Source organism: Dromiciops gliroides, chromosome 5, assembly GCF_019393635.1.
Source record: "Dromiciops gliroides isolate mDroGli1 chromosome 5, mDroGli1.pri, whole genome shotgun sequence".
In the NCBI taxonomy this organism is placed as follows: domain Eukaryota; kingdom Metazoa; phylum Chordata; class Mammalia; order Microbiotheria; family Microbiotheriidae; genus Dromiciops; species Dromiciops gliroides.
Window position 1 is genome coordinate 87,012,679 of NC_057865.1, and position 22,261 is coordinate 87,034,939.

Genomic DNA, 22,261 nt, shown 5'->3' on the forward strand with positions numbered 1-22,261 from the left:
AATGCCAGCAGCTTTTTTTTTTTTTCCAGACGCTTTTTAAATGTTATAGCCCAGGGAGCTCTTAACTGTTCTTGAGCTTCCCCTCCAGGTCTCTCTCTTCTCCAAGTTTTTTTTTCCCCCTTTGCCAGAAAATACTCTTGATTGTAAAGCATTAATGATTTTTGGTGGGAACATAGGCAAGTACATTTGACGAGAATGCCAATGTGAAAAGAAAAATTGATTAAAGCCATTTGCTCCTAATTAGATAGCCATGTGACACTGCATGATTTTTGAGGCAAATTTTAAAGTTTGCTTATTTTAACCATGACAAATATTTTAAATGGCCCACCTTGAATAACTGAGTGGATGTGGTCAACAATGCCTTTTAGTGAAACTGAAGTTAGGACGTAAAATACTAACAAGTTCAGTTTAAAAAAAAAAAACAAAAAACCAGCAAGGCGTGCAGGCCTGCTTATGAGTATTCCAGAAGAAAAAGGATACAAATGCCTTTGAATTCAGTCCTGATTTACATTTCATTTTCCAGAGACACCACCTCTCCAGATGATTTCTGAGAGTTTATTATACTAACATAAGCAGTAAAATGCTTAAAAGTGAATGCCACTTTAGTTAGTAGCCTTTTGAATTTATATTCAATGATCCCAATTATAATCTGCACAATCATTCACTTATATGCTAAATTTCACCACTATTAGCCATGAAAATCCTCACAATCTATAATTCTGTGTAATTTCAGGATAATTTACATGCTATTAAGAGTCTAAGCTTATTCCTATATTTAGGGCAAGTTAGCCTCCTTTGCTGTAGAAATCCAATCTGTTTTTCACTTATTGCTTTTAAACGGCCACAAGAAAATTTTTACAAAAAGACTAAAGTGATTTTGATGTCTTGAACACCATTTCTTTTGCTAACACTAACACCTCACTACCTCAAGAAAACATACCTTCTTACAGGAGCAAAACTGTCTATACAGCTTAAGATTCTGTTTTAAAACTAAGTGAGCTGTACTCTAAGGTATACTTAATTTATAGAAAACCAGAGTAAGTCGTCTTCAGAATACAGAGTCTACATGGTGTACGTTTATCAGAATCCAACAGAAGTTGCTCTGCTGGGGTTCACTGGGACCAAAGGGATAGATTTATATTGTTTTTGGCAACAATCTGAGGGTAAAGAACATCTGTCTTCCCTACCACATTTTAGTTACCTCTGGCAACATTTAAGAGTGGTATAGCCCAGAGGGAAGAAAATGAGAAGCCTTAAGGAAATAGACAAAGTTAAAACAGATTCCACTTGCTTACCCCATCACTTTGGTGTCAGTTACAAAGAAAAAGGATTTTACATACCTGGGACCAGAAACTACACTAAAAGGTTTCAACTTTTTTTTTTCAATTAATAGCAAAAATTACAATTGCGATTATATACAATAAACACCTGCTTATCTAAAATGGTTGGGAAGTAGAATATTCTGGTTATAAGAATCAGCCTTGCTACAATTGAGGGGGTTAACATTTTTTTAAATCAACATACAGTAAAAAATAAACTTTAAAACTACATGAAACATAATTCAACCTCATTTTTTTTTAAGGATCAAAGGGCACTATGGTATCTTATCATCATTATGCATATCAGTTATTACTGTACAATATTGTGAGTGTGTGTGTGCATGTGCATGTGAGAACATGGTGGGGGGTGGGAGAGGGAATGAGTCTGCTTAAATGACTCTCTGGTTAAAATTTGGATAAGTTGCAGTCTATTTTCTGACTCGTACTCTCACCTTATCCATGTATCGGCACTAATTGGAAGGTAGCACTGTGGAACACTTAAAAACATATTTTATTGTAACAGTCACTAATTTAGAGCATTTCTCAAACTTTCCCCATCTGTTTCTATTACTAAGGAAACTTTCCACACCCCACTAATCTCATCAAAATAAAACTAAATTAAAAGCCTAGGAATACCATACTCTGTGCTACTCACCACCCTGAACAGCCATAAGCAGTTGTGGTTGCCTGAGGAAGATAGGAACGTGCACCATTTTGACAGAAGGAGTTGGTACCAAGAGTAGAAGGCTCTTAGACCGGGATCAGGCACAGGAGGCTGCAAGGAGCTGGTGTTCATCACCTCCCAGCAGCAGCTCCTCTTTGAAGGGATGATCCCCATTTTGAGAGACAATGATCAAGAGGAAATAAAGGATTTCTATCATTTACATGCCATTTACCATGGCAAAATTACAAAAGTAGGCTGACTTTGCAAATTAGTCACTACTTGGCCCTCTGTGAGAAATTATTTCTACTGGGAAAAAACAAACTAAACAAAAAATGTCACTGTTAAACAGCCACAAAGCTTTTGCTTGTAATCACAGGTGCAGACTTCACAAATATTCTAAAAAGAAAATTTTAAAACCTAGAGTAAAAGGGGGAAGAAGCTAATAATTACAAACAGGTATGTAAACAAATATATATTATTTGACTAGTAGGAAAAAAAAGCCTGCCCATTTTAATAGTTTTTCTTGTTTTAAAAAAAAAAGTTTGGGGGAAAAACAGAACCCTAGAATCCACCTTTGTTTTAAAAATACTTGACATAGGACAGTTTGGAACAAGCTCATTTAACATTTGTTCAATATAGTTATAAATTCTGCTCTTAGAAACTGAACTTTTTTTGTATCTTAATATTCACAAATGAAATATCTTTACCAATGGAAACAGAGCATCCCTCACTAAAAAAAAAAGTATACATTTTTTAAAAATGCAAACAAGTAGCTTGTTTTCTTACCCTCTGTGTGCATTGTTGTAATCACGTAAGAGAAGCAGGTCATTTTATCATGTTTTTATTTGTAACAACCCTTTACAACAAAGAGTGCTACAAAAACCTTAGCCATTCAGAATTTTCCAACTGTTTTGGACAGAAAACATATTTTTAAGTCAAGGTCACAAACGAATCAAATCACTGTCCAAGCAGGATTTCTGACCTTCCAAGTTCACTCTTGGATAGACAGCACCATGTTTAGCCAATAAATTCAGAGCTTTGTTTCATTATATTTCCAAACCTTTCTTGGTACTAATAAAGAAATCCCAAAGAAAATGTTATGGTGTACTAAGAAAAACTTTGAGCGAAATAATTTAAAAATCATCCACATAGGACTTTGTAAGTAAGATAAATTACACAAAGCAAACAATCTGTCCTCATGTTACCACATTTCCTCATATTTGGCTATTTACATGAGAAGTATACGCTGGTTTAGCTCACTGAGGGGATCAAACACAAAGGTTTTTTCTTCCAGAAAAAAAAGGAAAATCTGAATTTTTGAAAGTAAATGTGGAAATTGAACAGTTATCCAATCAGCTGCACTCTGCCAGTCCTCTGCCTTTGGCTGCTCTGCTCTCCCCTTCCTGAGCCATCTTCAGCTCTTTAGCTAATAACTGATCCTCACAACAACGTTAGGGTTCTTTGTCTCAACTACTGCAGGGCATTCTCCCAATGTTTTAGGCTCCAGCCTCCTGTCACAACCAATTAGGGAAAAAAGAAGAAGAAGCTATATTTAGCCACTGAAAATCTTAACACAATGACTATGAATGTGATTACTTAGACAAATACCTCAATATTGCTTAGAGTCAATTTAACACAATGCAGTGAACTCTGAACTGGGGCTACATTCATATCCTTAACATTTGTAACTCGACCTGAATTTTTACACATAAATGCCTTGTGTCTTTATTAACTATAATAGATCATTTCAAACAGTGGATAATATACTGCTGTCTTTCCTCCTGAAACTCAATTGGAAAGGGAAAGTAGGTCAGAATGACACTGGATTTGGGGGTAGCTAGAGGACAAATTTCAAAGAATAGGTGGAGAGTGAAAGGACTTCACAAGGCAGAGACAGGGAGAAGGTAAAACAATCACATCTCCACTTTGAGGGAAAGTAGTAATCTATTTGCCACTGGCGATCCTTAAAGTGGCCAAACCAAGAAGGACAGGATCTGATCAGTAGAACTTAAGGGGAAATCTGAACATAACTAATTGGGGTAGTAGTGGCTGTGAGTTAAAAAGCAACCACGGAAAACATGAATAAGCACTTAAACTTGGCTACACTTATTTTATTAAAAATTACAAACTGTGATGGAAATCCATTAGAAAACTTTTAGCTATTTTAAGATTAACAGTATTTTATTACTAAATGGTTTTAATATAGAACAATTCTACTCCAATATAATTTCAGCAAGCCTATCACCAAAAATATTTTCTACCATAATGTGAGGAAATGCAAATATTGTAAAAAAGGCATGAAAGAATGATAAGCCCTTTTTGTTTACAAGGTTGACTATAGAGAAGCAGTAATAAAATGCTAAATGTATTCAAAGTTCTCTAAGCAAAAACATTTAATACATCAACACTTGGCCTAAGGAAAGCCACTTGTTTTTGCTAGTAAATATTTTTTAAAACCCAAATAATAAATGTAAATCTAACAGCACAGAAACTGTACTTAATGAAGAAGAAAAATAATCTGAGCACAAAAGCTGAGAGAGAGAGAGAGAGAGAGAAACTGAAAGTAGAATGAACTGGGGTATATAAGGGCCTAAAAAGCCAGGCTAAGTTATGTTATTTTGTTTTTCTTCAAACTTGGACCAACTTATGTAGGCTTTCAAGTAATGAAAAATTTCCCAGTAAAGAAAAAAAAGGGGGAAGAGGGAGGAATTAAACTACACAATGTCTTTTTAAAAACTAGATATCCAAGAACATATATATATATATTTATAAATTTATATTTTTTATGTATAAACCTTTTCAACTTTTGGAAATATTTCTGAATTAGGAATTATCTTAATAGCCTGTTGCACAGTCAACTTTTGATTATATAAGAATAATCCAGTTACAGATTATTCAGGACCTTCTTTACCCCTTTGGATGCTTGCTTTCAGATGGCTTCACTGCTTATCAGCACATGGGAAGAGGAAATACAAAGTGCTGAAATTTAAGTCAGAAATTATTATTACTTGTTTGAAGTTTTGATAAAAGCTTTTTTTTTGGGGGGTGGGAGAGGAGACTAAAGATATTGGTCAAAGCTGAGGTTTGGGGATTATTGTCAATTTCAATTATTTATGCTCTCACCTATTCACCATTAGCTCAGATAATCAAGAGTTGGCTGTACTTTCCCACAGCAGTAAAAATAGCCTAGAAACTTACTTCACTAGGTTCTGTCTTTTGGATTCCAAATACAGGTGCTAGGAAAATACACACAAAATTGATTAATTCCAAGTTACTTACTTTGGAATTTAGAGTTTAACTTCCTATTTTCTTTCAGAAGATTTTTTTCTATAATAATCCCATAGTAGTTATTCATTATTAGAACACATATTGAGTTTCAACATTATTAATCTTATGTTTATAGTAAAGCACATAGTCACAAAATTTTTACTATAGTTATATTTTTTCTCCAAATAATCTCAAGAACCTCATATAAAAATTGGGTAAAAGTTGGAAGATTACTAGAACCAATTTTACCAGCCACATGAAACTTATCTATTTTTGAACATCAGTTTTCATAAAATGCACATTTCTCATTAAAACAATCCTATTTCTAAAGTTTGCCCAACATTTCGATTTTCTAATTAAACTTTTTAAAAGTAGTGTTTCATTTAATTCAGTTTCTTTCAAAGTACTCAAATGATATGTGTTCAAGCTGTAACTGGCACAGATTAGAAGGTAGCAATCCATGCTAGACTTCCAAAAGTCCTTGGAGAGTATTGCTCTGACCTGCTAGACTAGTTCTGGTTTGTTTTTGTTTTTGTTTTTTTTAAGTGAGGCAATTGGGGTTAAGTGACTTGCCCAGGGTCACACAGCTAGTTAAGTATTAAATGTCTAAGACCGGATTTGAACTCAGGTACTCCTGACTCCAGGGCCGGTGCTCTATCCACTTCGCCATCTAGCTGCCCCTCTGGTTTGGTTTGAAAGATCATTTGACACTGTGGTTTTGTTTCAATTTAACTGGGGGGGGGGGTGAGATATCACAGCATTGTTAACTGTTTTGATGGGGTTCTCATGAGAGGATAAGAGAAACAACTCTTTGGTCTGGATAGTGGCTCCATTAAGATCAAAGAGAGGTCAGTTCACAGTACCACAAGTTGGAGTAGCTCTTTCTGGGTTTGGTTTCAGTGCCATTCTCTGATTCTCTAGGAGAAGGGTAAACAGAAAAAGAGGCAGAATGAAATGTCTGCTAACCAGGCTCTGTTTGTCCCCACTTTCTCCAATACTGACTCATTTTTCTCTTACTAGGCTGAAAAAAGCTGTGCATCATTAAAATAAAATTCTGGCTTTTTTTTGGTCACGTAATTATGGAATTAAAACAAGATGTCAAAAAGAATCTTTAGCTGTCAAAGAATAAGAGTGAATGGTCATCTGATGAGTGATTTAGTGAACCTTAAACTGTCATTCTTTTTCATATAGTCTTCAAACCAGACTCCCCCCTCCCCACTCCAAGGAAGAAAGAAAACTATGATGGCAGCAACTGTTCAAATTTACTTTAATGCTTTAGAATTAAAAAGGTATAAATACATTATTTCATTTGATCAATAACTGTAAAATTGTTTTATTAACCAGCCTGTAGTCTTGAAAAAAATTCAAAGTACACTTGCCTCTCAATTTCCTATTGTTTTGAGTCAGTAAAACCCTTTCCCTCTTTTGGGGGCATTAAAAAAATATAAAGCCCTCAAATTGTCTAATTCATGACCTATCTTGGGCATCCTTAAAGAGAATTTTTTTGTTTTATATTATCTTTGAAAAATAGCCCATAAGCTGTCCAAAAATACTTGGGGACAAAGAATCCAAGAAAAGTATAGACATAGAAAGTTCCTAGTTCTTTTAACACTTCTCCTGGACTATTATAAAATAAGACTGGAAAATATTATTTATATAATTTAAATTTCTGGTTGGTTTATGAGAGATTGGTAGAACAAATTAAATATTTATTTTGAAAAGGAGAGATACTAAGACTTAAATGATTAATATAACAAAAAAAGTCAATGTGGAGTGATGAATTAATTTCAATTATATGGAAGTTAGTGTCTATTTTTATAAAATTAAGGTTAGACTTTTATATTATTCAGTTATTATTTTATTAGTCATATTCATTGTGAGAAAGTCTTTAAATACTTATCTAGTACATGATATTAATTTTTGTACCTATCTAAAATACAATGGAATGGAATTTCAATTACATGTTCATCAATAAGAGACAATGTGCTAAGACTGAACACAGTGATAGATCTTGGGATCAGAAGACTGTGGGATCTTATTCTGTCTTTTCACTTCCTTGTCTGTCCAGTGATATTATAGAAATATCTCTAAAATTTTATTATTTGTAAAAGTAGACCAAGAAAACAAAGAAGTTAGATAAAAAAATCTCAGATTCAGTGGAACTTGAAGCAGAATCAGAGTCAATAAAAACTCACCATTCTAGAATCTCCATGAATCATATCATTCAAAGCACCCTTCTGAATACAGATATGCTTTCCCATGAATATAAGGACACGTAAATTCTAACCTAGGTTCCTAAGGTAGATTTTTGTTCATTTCTTAGGGAAAAGATATCCCCTTAAAAAAAAAGTCAACCATATTCAATCCCATGTGCTACTGTAATCCTTCTGAAGTAAAACTGGAAGATATTTTTAGCCACACTTCTATAGTTATGAGCCATGTAAAAATATTAGTTTGCATTTTAAGATCCTTTAAGGTTTCTCCAGATTACACACCTGTCACCTCAGTTCTCCACAGCATAGTGGTTTGTGTCAGGTGATACGTCATAGGAGATCTTAATCTATCATTAGGATCTCCAGACACATTAAAACCCTGATCTGCTTCAAGGTCTGGTAACATGAGATGGAATCTTGCCGGCCATCTGCTATCGCAGCATCGGGCTTAAAAAGACAGGTAGAACTAACAGAGTTCCCCCTACAATTAGGGAATGTAGCTTGTTCAACATGGGAACTGCTTCCCAACATATGAAATATACTAACTCACTGTTTCTGTCTCTGTCACTCTCTCTTTTAGTACAAGTCGTGAAAAAGGGATCCAGGGCATGAAACGAAATCAGGTATAAAGAGGATGGAACTACATGAGAACAGCAGGCACTTCGAAGCATGATATTTAGACTAGCTTGATGACATTTCACTAAATGAACCTGCCATCAGGCAGCTCGAATTTTACATGTCCTGAAATCCCAAAGGTGAATGGAACTCACCAGTGATTTACCAACAGAGGCAATTCTCTGATACTTTAAAATATCTATAGGGCTCACAGCTTACTGCTTCAAGGGCACAATTTATAAGAGAACCATGCTAATCAGTATTCTGTCTGAGAAACAAGGCATTCCTACCTAACTAGACAGAACCCAATAGTTAAGTAAAAAGGCACTAAAATGAGGAAAATATGCTACATGGAGTTGCTAATACATGGACAGCCCTCTCTTCTGAAGAGCAGAGGGAAAGGAAGGGAAAGGAACAAAGAAAGACATGAGGAAAAGGGAAGGATGTTCTTTATGTGTGACAGGCTGCATCCCTCTACTAACAAAAGCCCTCAGAACTAAGCTGCTTCATACAAAGTCAGCTGTTGAAAAAACAGAACAAATCAAGCACAACAGCTGATTGCCATTTGCAGCAATATGACAAAAATACCCCCGAGAGCACAGCAGATTCTGTCTGTTCAGCCCAGCTGAACCAGGCTGGTCCTGGGCAAAGCAGGTTTTTTTGGTTTTATTTTTAAAGGCTGGCTCTCCCTATCTTGACTAGACTGGAGGTGCACCACCACTCACAGGCCTGAGCCTACAACCAATCAGCAAGGGAGCTTTCACCAGCTCCATTCCCGACGCTAGCTGAGCTGTCGCTCTTTAGGTGATCTGGGGGCTGACTGCTCCCAGGGGCTCACTGTATCAGTGCCAGGCTTCCTACAGACACCTGATTTCTGAGCTCCAGTTATAAACCAGCCTTAGCCTCCCTGTAAGCAGAGATTAGAGTAAAGTGCCACCATGCCCAGCCCAGAAGTGTTAAGAGTAGAAGAGTGTTTCCTATCCCCAGTGTATCTTGGTGGTATTTCAAGTTCTCAATACCCCATGCCTTCATGCTCCCTTTACCTTCTCTCCCCTTTCAAAAAAGTAATCCACCCTTCAAGGAGTTTACTAATACCTGGTCAATTATTTGATCAGATGATTGTAAGGCTGCTCCTTGAAGGTGGCATTGTTTTGCTTTTGTCCTTGTAGTTCCAGAATCTAGTACAAGGACAGGGACATCATAAATGCTATTTAATTAAATTAAATTTAACAAGTACCTGTGTTTTAAACATTGTGAAAATGCTTCAATCTCATTTCTTCCTGCATTTTAATTTTAGACATATGCAAGAAATAGGGAGATGTTCTAGGCAAAGTTCCAGATTCTCCTCCCCTCCCCTCCCCCCATTTCACAAGGCACAAAGGGAAACAGGGGTGGTGTACCAGAACATTCTATGTCTACCTGTCTATGGATAGCACAGTTACCTTGAGGTAGCTATCATGGTCTCAATCTTTGCCTTGCCCTGCTTACCTTCTTGCTGATGCTGCCCTCTATGCCGTTCTCCTCCACTCCCTATCCTCTGACTCAATGACCCCCACATACATATTTTCTGTTTCATTGCACATCTAACATTTTTAGTTACTATTTTATCATCTTAACTCCTTCAAAGTCACGGAATATATACCTAATGATATTTATATTATGAAACTTCTGATGAAAAAGCACGTACCTTTCTATTCATGGTGGTATTACTGTCAAATTCAACCACAAATGGCAATATGGTATTTTAGAGCAAGCTCTGGTCTTGGAATTAGTAAGACCTGAATTTATTTTATACCTCAGATAATAACTGTGTGATCTTCAGCAAATCATGACACTTCTGTGAGCCTGTTTCCTAGTCTGATGCTGTTGTTCAATCATTTCAGTTATCTGACTCTTCATAACTCCATTTAGGATTTTTTTTTTAAGTGAGGCAATTGGGGTTAAGTGACTTGCCCAGGGTCACACAGCTAGTAAGTGTTAAGTGTCTGAGGCCGGATTTGAACTCAGGTACTCCTGACTCCAGGGCCAGTGCTCTATCCACTGTGCCATCTAGCTGCCCTTCCATTTGGGATTTTACTGATGAGGAAACTGGGGCAAACAGGATTGAATGACTTGCCCAAGGTCACACAATTGATAAGTGTCTTAGGCCAGATTTGACCTCAGGTCTTTCTGACTCCAGGCCCACTACTCTATCCAGAACCTGCCCTAATCTGTAAATGGGGATAATAAACAAAAACTACTTAAAAAAACATAGAGGATCAATAAAAAATTGTGTATTAAGTGCTTACTATAAGTCAAGCATTATTCTAAGTGGTTGAGGATAAAAAGAAAGGGAAAGACAAAAGGTCCTCAGGAAGTTTACATTTTAAATGTAAATAACTAGATAGGGAGTAGAAAGGTCATCTCAGAGAGAAAGGCACTGGATGGGGTCAGGAACGGGTCAGAAAAGGCCTCTAGAAGAGGGAAGGATTTGAGCTGAGTCTTGAAGGAAGTGAGAGAAACTAAGAGGTGAAGGTAAGGAGGAGATCATTCCAGGTATGAAAAGGCAAGGAGACAGAATGTCCAGTCACAGAGGAGGAGCTGCAAGTTGGTGAGTACAACTGGATTATACAGAAGGGTGACACAGGGGCAGTGAATGTGGTAGGAAAGGTCCAGGTTATGAGGAGCTTTAGATGCCAAATGGAGGGCTTAAAATGTGACCCTGAGAGATCAAAAGAGGAAGACACCAGAGGGTGCCATAGTCTGAGGGGAAGGATAGACTGCTGTGGGATGAGACTTGAGGAAGAGAGACCCATTAGTCTGGGGGAGCAGTGAGTGACGTCTGCGTGGGCAGAGAAAGGGCTCTGGAGGAGAGGAGCTGTGATGGCCGAGGAATGGACTGAACTATGGAGAGGAGAGAGAGGAGTCAAGGACAACCTGATGCTGTGAGCGTGGGTGACTGGGAAGATGGCAGCGCCCTAAATAGTAACAGGGAAAGTAAAGAAGACAATTTGCACAACCTGATGTAATGTGAGCTAGTGCTGTTGTTCATACTAATGCTCCTTGCAGTACTGCTCAGGGAAGTTAAACATCTTAGTGTCCACAACCATATTGGTTGTCTGTGTGTACTTTAATGGAATAGTTCTCAGTTTCCCCAAGCAAGACAATGTACCCCATGAATTAAAGCTAATTATTCTGCTTACTCTATTTTTTTTTTTTTTTAGGCAATGGGGGTTAAGTGACTTGCCCATGGTCACACAGCTAGTAAGTGTCAAGTGTCTGAGGCCGGATTTGAACTCAGGTACTCCTGAATCCAGGGCCGGTGCTTTAACCACTGCGCCATCTAGCTGCCCCCTGCTTACTCTATTATTAAGATTTGTCTATTACAAACTACTTACCAAGAACAACAGTACTATCTAATTATGGTTATTTATTAACATGCAATTGCCCTAAGTGAACACTAGGCAGTGCCATAAGCCTAAGGAAACAAAATATTTACCAGGTACTGTTTTCCTTCTCAAACGACAAAGTCAGGAGAATCTCTTACTGAAAATCTGATGCTCTATGGCCTCAAAATAATCTATATTTAAATGATAGTGAATTCATGTTACACTTAATGCAGTAACCTGAAGAAGCCAAATTCTATATCTGCCATAATAATGCTAAAAGTTTGTAGCAAGCTTTTTATATTGGGAAAGCCAACATTCTGGTGTAATGGAGGGTTTTGCTTTTGGTTTTAAATCTATAAAAATCCTACACTTAAGACATTCCCCTGGGTTGATTGGCAAGAAATGAGATCACTCTTTTATTCTGAAAGGTAGGAATAACAGGCTTCAGAATAAGAACTAAATTAATCAGTCCTCAGGGATTTGGGGGGCTGTATTTAGGACCAGTCTTTCAAGTTAGTTGGGAAAAAAAATTTTAATGCAATAAATTTAGGCTAGTAACTACATTAATGTATTTTTTATTTCTTTCTCAAAAAAAAGAGGTGGGAGGTGGGGGTGTTAAATTACTAAGCATTAGCAATCTTCCTCATATATGTTCTGAAGAGTGTGGTTACATATTTTTAAAAATACAGTGTTTTCTTATTCTTTTCAGTTCAGAGAATCAGTGGATTGTGATGGAAATGGAATAGCAGTTAAAAGCAGAGTGGTGATCTCAGAAGGCAGTTAGATTACAAATATATATTCCTTCATCTACACAAAGGTTTTGTCTTGGTACAAGCCAAGAGAAACGCTAATTTTTACTGAAAAAAATATTAACTTTCCTGTAAGAGTTTTTAGTATCATAGATTCTCCCAGACTAACCTTCACAATGTCTCACTGGGGTTAAAAAACAACAACCATTTAACATTGGAACTTCAGCTGCTCATCATAAGCAGTATATTATAATAAATACTTCATTGATACTGAATCCTTGAGTAAGAAACTAAATCTCTGTCTTTGCCCAGGGTAGAATGGAACCCTTCCTTGCTTCTGCCTCTGAAAGACTCCATACTTTCCTTCAAAACTCAGTTCAGGGACCGAGTACAAAAGGTCCTTCCCAATCCTGCCAGCAGCTAGTGTCCCTTTCCCCTAAATGGCTTTTTATATATTCTGTAAATATTTATATGTGAGCACACTGTTTCCCCAACATGTAGATAAAAGAAGTTTCATCTTTGTCTTTGTACCCCAGGCCCAAGAAAGAGTGTCAGGAATAGTAGGTGAATATAAGTTTGCTGGCTAATTGACTAAAATTATCCCACTTGAACAAGGGATTCAAAGACACTACATAGAAAAGGATGAACCACCTCAGCCAGGGAACACTGGTCTGTGATGGGTAAAATAATATTCTCACAGGTCACAGGGTACTTTGTCACAACTCAAAACTATTAGACTAAGCTCCAGACCTGGCTCTAGCATTAAACTTCAAGTCCTCATCCTCCTTGTTGTCATCATCGTCATTATTGTTATTGTTGTTGCTATCATTAATTTGTGTGTGGCAATAAAGTGAGTGGATTGTGTGTGCGTGTATGTATGTATGTATGTACACGTGTATGGCAACATCAATAAAAAGTGCTCAGTTTTGTTCTTGCTAATTGGCATCAGCTATGGGACTCCTCTAGAGACAAAATAACTCTTAAATATACTCAATGGATCATGATATCTAAGCACTGGTTTTTTAAGTCTTGCTCCTGACAGTTTATTCTACTAAATGGAGTTTCCAAAGACATTTTAGTTAACAAAATAATGTAAAAACAAGTCACTCTATACGAAAGGAAAATGCAATATATGAAAGTAAGAGTATTAGTCACACTTAATGCCTGGCACAGTTTGGAAAAGGGCTTTCACCTATGCTTGTATCTTTGAGAAATGTCTTTAGGTAGATTTTTAAAAAATTGTTATAACTCACTTGCATTTTCTGCTTAGAGTGTGCTTTAACATTCATCTAGATTACCTTCCTCAGATACTTTGTAATATAATTCACATTCCATGTCCTAACTTTTACATTATTCATGCTGCTTAAAGTGGTTCCACACCCACAGATAAATGTGAAAGTGGAATGGGATGTGTGTTGGAGGACATTAACAGAAAAGGGCAGATGCACATCTATATAGGGTTTCTTTCAAGGAAAAATCCAATGGCCTGCTTATTTTTGTACCCTTATTCACATAATGGCTCCAGCAACTGAACCATGCAAGGGAATGTTGATGGCTCACTTCAAGTTTTCACTCTAACAGTGCTGGAGAAGCTTTTACAGCCAGCTCAATACAACGTTCTAAGAGTTCGAATACAAAAGGGCCTAAACTCGCTGGGAAAACTGGCATGAAACGTGGACTCCTATACATCTACAAACCTAAAAGGAGCACTTTGGGCGATACAGGGTAGACAGTGAACTACTACTTAAGAGTGTTAACAGTCTACAGAAGATTGTCATTCTTCTACTGACACTGCTGGATATTTCAACTGATTCTGAGTTAACTGCTTACTTCTCATATTTTGCTATCTGTGAAAATAACCAAAGCTCAGACCTAGTAAATCACAACCCTCTTACTTTCTCTTGTTGGCAAGTCATTAATTACAAACGTGCTGAAGAGCTTAACGTGACATTTTAGAATGGTCTTCTGTACAGAACAACTGATCTGAATTAACAAATGAAATCTTATGCCTAAATCGTGTACCTGCATTTGTATGTAATAAATGTTCCCACTGATATCTAGTGTTGCATAGTAAACCAAAAGTCTGTATTTCCTTTCTAGTGTATGATTTTAAACTGAAGTAACCAACCCATAAAGAACAGAGCACCTGATATCACAGAATTAATTTGGCTTAGGGGTATGAAAGCCTTTTGGCATATAGATGATAAACCAAGGGTGACCTACCTGAATGGGTCCTACTGACATCAGCAGGTTTTTCAGTTGGACATCAGTAGTTGATGAAGAAAGCCCTTCAACTGACACAATACAGGGCTGAGGTTTGCACTCCACCACGCGCAGGTTCTGTTTATTTGGCATCAAGCGTCCCCGGCCCATCTGGCCTGCTACTCCTCTGCCTCTCCCATGCATAATGACCTGCCAACAACAGAAAGTAAGAGTGTTGTGATTTACTAAGTCTGAGCTTTAGTTATTTTCACAGATAACAAAATATGAAAAGTAAGCAATTAACTCAGAATCAATTGAAATATACAGCAGCTGACAAAGGCAAGTGAGCTATTTCCCCTTTGGCAGCTTCCTGTCCACTGTCAGCTATCTTTCCAGAATGTTTTACCCACTAATCATCAGTGTGCAGCATTCTGGAACTGGAAGGAGCATAAGACATCACCTCTAATCCAACTTGTTTTGTAGAGGAAAAAATCGAAGCCCAGAGTCACAAAGTCAGGGTTAAAGCCCCTGGCTCTCCCCACTATTAGGATCCTCTCCATTGCAACATATTGTTGTCTGAGACACATCAACACTGATGACTAGTTTTACATTTGAGAGGTACCCTGGTTGACTTAAAAAGCAATGGTTTTAGTATCAGAAGTCATACCTAAAATTCCTAAGTAAGCGAATCATGAAACTTCTCTAAGTTTCAGTGTTCTCATCTGAAAATTGGGGATGGTGATGATAATGATACTTGCATTGACACACTGGGCTACTGCCAGGAAAGCATTATCTAACTCTTAAGCATTATATAAATGTGAGTTAATATAAGCTATTCGAATGGGAAATCAGGTCATTTAATCAGGTGCTTAAAGTCTATAAAAGTATGTATGAACGAACCATAAAGATACACCAAACTGAGTCAAGATGTGTCCAACCCATTTTGTAAATATTTTAATTGTCATGTTGAAAACTGGATTAGGAACAAGTTCTATGAATCTTAAACTGATAGGAGAACAGATGGTATTTCTAAGATTCTGGATGGGAACTCATTGGACAGAATTCCCCTAAGCCCCCAAGATTAGGCTTTCTTAACTACGGATAACTTTTTAGATATAATTCAGTTGCCCTCTTCCACTAGAAAAAGCATCATGAAATTTCAGCAAAAAAAGACTAAAACATATTTAATAGCAGTCTACTAAGAAATACAGAGATGAATGAAAAAGAAAGGCAGTGGGGAAAAATTTAAATTGAACTCTATGACCTATGTGGGTTCAAATGAGAAGTAATGATTATACAAAAACACAATATTCCTTAAAATTCTATTTTTAAAATTTATTTATTTTTGCAGGGCAATGAGGGTTAAGTGACTTTTCCAGGCTCACACAGCTAGTAATAGTCAAGGTGTCTGAGGCCAGGTTTGAACTTAGGTCCTCCTGAACCCAGGGCCGGGGTTTTATCCACTGTGCCATCTAGCTGCCCCTACTCCTTAAAATTCTAATGAAAATATTTCCTTTGAGTTATGCTTAAAGAGTAATAAGCAGATTTCAAAAGAGGTCAGAACTGTAGGTAGACAAAGGTGGAAAACAAGACTTAATGAAAATCAAATAATATTATTTTCATATGTTAGGAAATTGGTTTAATTCAATGTTTATTAGCTACATGAAATGACTATAAGATTAGCTGTGAAAAACATGAAAAAATGTAATCTTCATTGCAATATTAATAACAAGTATAATTTTCAAAAATCTGGAAAAAATAGGTATAACTATTCAACAAACAGTTGATGCTAAAAACAAAGCTCTACGGTCAATTTAAGCTTCATGATATTTATCATTTCCCTAAAAAAAAATCTGGCCTCAGATACCTACTATGTTGACCCTGTGCAAGTCACCTCAACTGACTGCCTTAGTTTCTTCAATTGTAAAATGAGGATAATAATAATGGTGCCTATTATCTACTTCCCAGGATTGCTGTGAGGATAAGATGAAATATTTGTAAAGTGTTTTGTGAACTTAAAGTACCATGTAAATGCTATTATTGTTGATATTAATAATAAACATAGCAATCAAAGGTAAAAGAAATCTGGAAAATTTTCATCTTAAAGTAGGGCCCCTCTCCTGAGGTTTACAGGTAAAAGGTGATCTCTTTATTTTAACTCATTGTGATAACATATAGATTCCATACTTCTTTGTACCTTAAACGCCTAGCCAAAGGAGCTGCTCAATAAACTGTTGTTACTGATGTTGTTTAAAAAAAACACAACAAACAACAGATGCTTCTACTAATAAAATTATTCAATTTATTCTCATCTTTCCAAACTTATTTCCAGCCCACTCTCCCTTGTTCATTAGGTTCACGATGCTCCTAATTAAAGTTAGTATCAGAGTTGACAAGCAGTAATGGACCCAAAGGGGAAGTTTTTAGTAAAATTGCCTGTGCCCTCTCCCAAAGTATTTGAAATGCGCCAAAAAGACTAATTTCCAAATATTCTGAAAAGTTTCTAGAAGTCATAGGCACAGATGAGAGGAAATAAACTGCCAGAAATTTTAAATTTAAAAATGCAACAATGAACATGTCCTTAACTATTAATATAGGTTTAGATGTACAACTTGTCTATAATTACAACTGATATTTTAGAGCACTAAGTTTTGCTATGTGCCTATGTATGTGTGTGCACATATATATACACATCTATATATGGATAACTCCAACAACACTGTGATGTAGCTACCATGGGTACTATAATGCCCGTTTTACAGATGAGGAAAGAGAAGTTTAGAGAGGTTAAATAATTGGCCCACGGTCATCCAGTTAATAAAGTGTCAGAGGTAGCTTTCAAACCCAGGTTTTCCTTGGCTCAAATGCTAGTATTCTGTCTACTATGTCACACTGTGTATTCTTTCCAATGATGAAACTTTTTAAAAATCAGGCCCAGAAGCTATTTCAATACAGTAATTCCCAATCAAATAATAGAAAAAAAAATTAGACTACAAAAAACTTCACCCTATGACAGTACTCCTCAGTCACTTATCCCTTTTGTACTCAAGGTTCCCATCAGAAACATTTTAAAAAAGGATTAATTCTACTTTTTCCTATTTCACAAAATGCTACTGAGATGGATTAAATCTGAACTCCTCAGAAGATAGCTATCATACAAAGCCAAGGTGTTTTCAATGTTAATGTTACTAATATCAAGGACTCCCACACTGGATCAAGATTTATCATGAGAGAATCTCAGAGTTGGAAGGGATGGCATCAAGTCTAAATCACAAACAGATGACATCCCCACTATCACATAGTCAACTGTTAACAGTAGACCTCAAGTCTTCATCTAACAGATGACAAAGTCTGGTACAGATGTCCTAGTTCTTCATTTGTCTCTCTTCATTTGCTTTGCTAAAAAGCTTTTCCTTGTGGTGAACCATCTCCCTTTCTGGATCTGATGAGGCACTTTATTTTGTAAGCCCTACTTCTAATGATCTCAAAGTTTAAGGAACTAAAAGATTGTAGACCTCAGCAAACACCACATAATGTGAAAAATGAGCTCTTAGCTATTTAGAAAAGTCAGCAACTTGCTAACAATGTAACACCTTCACTTAGGAGACATTACATTTAGATAATCCTTGTTTAATCAATTAGGGAACAGGCAAGAAAAATACCACTTTACCCTATCAAACATCAATATCCCCACAATCAGGGATCATGATTCTCCTTAAGCCCATTTTTAAAAGTATGTAACTATATCTAGGGCACCAAAAAGGAATATGCAGTCAGAATGTTACTTTAATTCCAAGGAAATGTCAATAGCTCTGAATAAAAGATTCAGGTTTTCATGCCATAGCCAATAAAAGTGAATCTCTGCCTGTTTCTACATCCAAATTTGACAACTTAGTTACAGGAACTTGAGAATTACAGAATTTTGGGAGTTTTGAAGGGGTTCTAAAGTAGTGCTCACTTAAGACAAGTTCCAAGCTGAGGTCCAGAGAGGGACAATACCTCACCCACAGTGTAAGGGTCAGTGCTGGCAAAGCCAGAACTAAAGTTGGCACCTACTGATGACCAGTGTGGCTGTGCAGCATTCTGATCTCTACTACATGGTGACAATTTAACTTAAGCAAAAGTTACAGTAGATGAATGGTTCTGTCTCTGCCAAAGGAGGAGAATACACTTTAATGCCATAGACTGTTGAGGAACAGCTCACAATCCTTAGTGGAAGAAAACATCAACTGAAGTTCGATCCATTTGCAAAAGCGCACATACACCTCAGCTCTGGAGACTCTCAGGGAAAGAAAGAGGCGAAGTACAAAGAGTTCCTAACAGGAGGTTGAAGGCTGAAGTTAACGCCTCATGTTGCACAGAGAATTGATCTTTAGTCACTGTGAACATCTTTAAGAAACAGACTGTACAGAAAGCTTAGAATGTAAATTAAAAGTCTGTGGGGGTGACTGAGTTGGGCTGGCCCATCAGGAAAATGATGAAGAAACCTTATCTTTGGTCGTTTTTAGGATCAAAGAATCAGATTTAGACCTGGAAGAGACTTAAGAGACCAACGAGTCCAACTCCTTAAGGAAACTGATGCTGAGAGGGCTTGTGTGACTTTTCCGGGGTCAAAGGGCAAGTTTCTAAAGAAGGATATACATCGATGCTCTGATTCCACTGCACACCCCAGTTCGTGAGATTCATCGAGTTACGGATAGTGGAGGTAACACTGGTATTGAAGAAGCATAAGAAACCTAGGTTTAAAACATCCTTCTAACATTTAACTGTGATCATGGCAGGTGAAATACTCTGAAGCCTCAGCTTCCTCAACTATAAAATGATATAAAACACCTGTCTGTAGTAGCTATCAACCAATTAATTAACAATTAGCAAGCATTTACTAAACACCTGCCATATACCTGGCACCATGCTAGGTACTGGGGCTACAACTACAGTAAGAGGCTTATGTTCTCCTGGGGAGACAGAACAACTGTTCACGAATCAATACATTTAGGGCGTGGTTTATTAACAGTTACAGGAATAAGGAAGTGACTCCATGGGGGGGAGGGGGGGAGTACTCTGGGCCTCAACAGGAGGCAGGGGTTTGAAAAAGCAGAGATAAGGAGGAAAGGCATTCTCAGCATGGGGAGCAGCCTTTCCAAAGACATGGAGGAAGGATATAAAAGGTAGTGTGTGTTATGGGTAAGAACACATAGGCCCAGGGTACTGCAATGTCAAGTACGTGAGGAAGAGGAATTGTGTAATCAATCAGCTTGGAATGGAACCTGACTGTGAAGGGCTTTAAACCCCAAAGAGAAGTTTGCATTTTATCCTCAGTGCAATGAATAATCATCAGCCTCTTAAGGAGAATGATATGGTTAGAGGCATACATTAGAAATGTCCATTTGACAGCCATGTGGAGGATGAGCTAGAGGGGGGGAGACAGCACTGTGCTCAGACTTGGGCAAGTGAGGCCCTGGCCCAGGCGGGGCCTGTGACCCAGCGTCCTCCCTGCTTTAAAGGAGAGCAAGCACCTTCTCAGAGCCCCAGTGATTCTGAGCTGCTGTCACTCAGAAACCCAACTACCCTGAGACAGACACTGCTACCAGAATTGGCTGTGGCCTGGAAGCTGACACCCCCAAATGGGTGGCTAAGAGAACACCCTAGCTATCCTGGCCATCCTGAGGCTTCTAGTCCAGACACTTGGGAATGGCCTCAGTAGCTGCCTTCTTCAATCTCACTGACGTCCGTTACCTTTCCAGAGTCCTGGAGAGGAGCTCTCTTCACCTGCTACCTGAACCTCTCATCGACCTGCCTACCAGTAGATTTCAACCCTGCAACTGATGAGGCCGACCTGAGCAAAGGAAGAATCGATCCATCCTCCTGAAGAGAATGACCCCTTCAAGCCTACTGAGCAGTTTAAAGCTCCACTCATGCCATGCCACCCCACCCCACCCCACCCCGACACGACCAAGAACCTTTACTGCACCGACTGACTAGACAATAAACAAATAGATTACTTATTATATTATTCTTCCTCATTATTATAAATCTTCACTGATAAATCAGTATATCTCACATGGGACCATGAACTTGACCATGAACTTTTATACACACACATATATATATGTATATGTGTGTGTGTGTGTGTATATATATATATATATATTTGGCAAGGCAATGAGGGGTTAAGTGACTTGCCCAGGGTCACACATCTAGTAAGTCTCAAGTTGTCTGAGGCCCCATTTGAACTCAGGTTCTCCTGAATTCAGGGCCGGTGCTTTATCCACAGCACCACCTAGCTGGCTCCCTTAGTAATATATATATATATATATATATATATATATATATATTTTTTTTTTTTTTTTGTGGGGCAATGGGGGTTAAGTGACTTGCCCAGGGTCACACAGCTAGTAAGTGTTAAGTGTCTTGAGGCCGGATTTGAACTCAGGTACTCCTGAATCCAGGGCCGGTGCTTTAACCACTGTGCCATCTAGCTGCCCCAGTAATATATTTTTGACCAAACTGTTTATTCAAACTGTTGTCAGTCAGTCCCAGCAGTATACACATACACACACACACACACACACACACACACACACACACCCCCTTGGTAATTGTGAGATCAACCTACTTTATAAGGTTGTGGGGATCAAATGAGATAATGTATAAAAAGTACTTTGCAAACCTTAACACACTATATCAAGCTCAGCTATTGTTATTTTACTGTTTTCAAAAATGAGATGAGAAATCATTGAGGTTAACTAATAGGTAAAAGGTATTTCTTAATTCTTGAAAAGCTAGTTAAAAAAAATTCTAGTTTTTATTAAATACATTCTTCACCTTTCTGACAGGGCCAACTGATACTAAAGAAAAAATGTTACCTTCTTTGCTGGGTGAATTCCTTGGATGTTTTTAACTCCTGGAGGAATAGTTGAGTGTATGTGAGCTGCAACTGGAGATTGCTGTTGTTGATGAAGTGTTGTTCCCTTTGTCAATGTGACTTTCCGTACAGGATGCTGTCTTACTTCTGGAGACTGAGGAAGACGTTGGGGCTGACCCTCTGGGTGAAAAAAGCCAACATTCTCTCCCCCCTGCTGAAATCAACAAGGTATCATGCTGTTCAGTATCTATTCAGTCAAATATCAGCTTCTGAGAGTTCTACTTGGGAGTAAAATTTTAGTAATACTTAACTTAGAATTAAAATAAGTATCAAAACAAATCTGACACTTCAATGTGTGTGTTTGAGGGGAAAGAACAGAAAATCTCCTGCCTAATTTTAAATTATAACTAGCAATTCAATTACATTTCATGACACTTTTATCTTTATATTAATTTGTCTACCAAATTTTGGGAAGGTCTGTGGATTAAAAATACACCACTTTACATCACTGAAGATCTGCTGTAGTTTAAAGAAATAACTCAGGTTCAACACAGGGACTATTTCACACATCATTTCCTACAGGTGCACTGTTTGTTAAAAAAACAGGCAGTTTACATAAATAACTTTGAATTTTCACCTCTCATTCAAACCATACTACTATGCCATAAACACTTTTAACTTATTTCACTGCTTTAAAGTGGGGTGGGGGGGAACAAGGAGATTATAACTATCTAAACATAGGTGGCACAGTGAATTGATTAAGGAAGACCTGAGTTCAAATTAGGCCTCAAACACGTGCTACTTGTGTAAGTCATTTAACTTTTGTCTGTCTCAGTTTCCTCATCTGTAAAATGAGGCAAATGGTAGTTAGTACTCACTCCCAGGATGAGGAGAAAATGAAATAATATTTTTAAAGCATTTTGTAAACCTTAAAGGACTAAATAAATGATAAGTTATCATTAGAACTACAAAATTAGCATGAATGACTGCAACACAAGC

At 37.4% G+C, this 22,261-nt stretch overlaps 1 protein-coding gene across 6 annotated transcripts in view; it reads right to left on the minus strand.

Moving 5' to 3' along the window:
- RBM33 (RNA binding motif protein 33) overlaps positions 1-22,261 on the minus strand; it is a 185,599-nt gene that overhangs the window by 18,066 nt on the left and 145,272 nt on the right. For 3 of the 6 annotated variants that reach the window (XM_043965516.1, XM_043965513.1, XM_043965517.1), the window contains 2 exons: positions 21,264-21,476; positions 14,419-14,607 (listed from right to left, as the gene is read on the minus strand). In XM_043965516.1, the coding sequence (XP_043821451.1) occupies positions 14,419-14,607; positions 21,264-21,476 (402 nt within the window). The remainder of the gene's footprint in view (positions 1-14,418; positions 14,608-21,263; positions 21,477-22,261) is intronic. The other 3 variants (XM_043965515.1, XM_043965519.1, XM_043965518.1) reach the window with 2 other exon arrangements.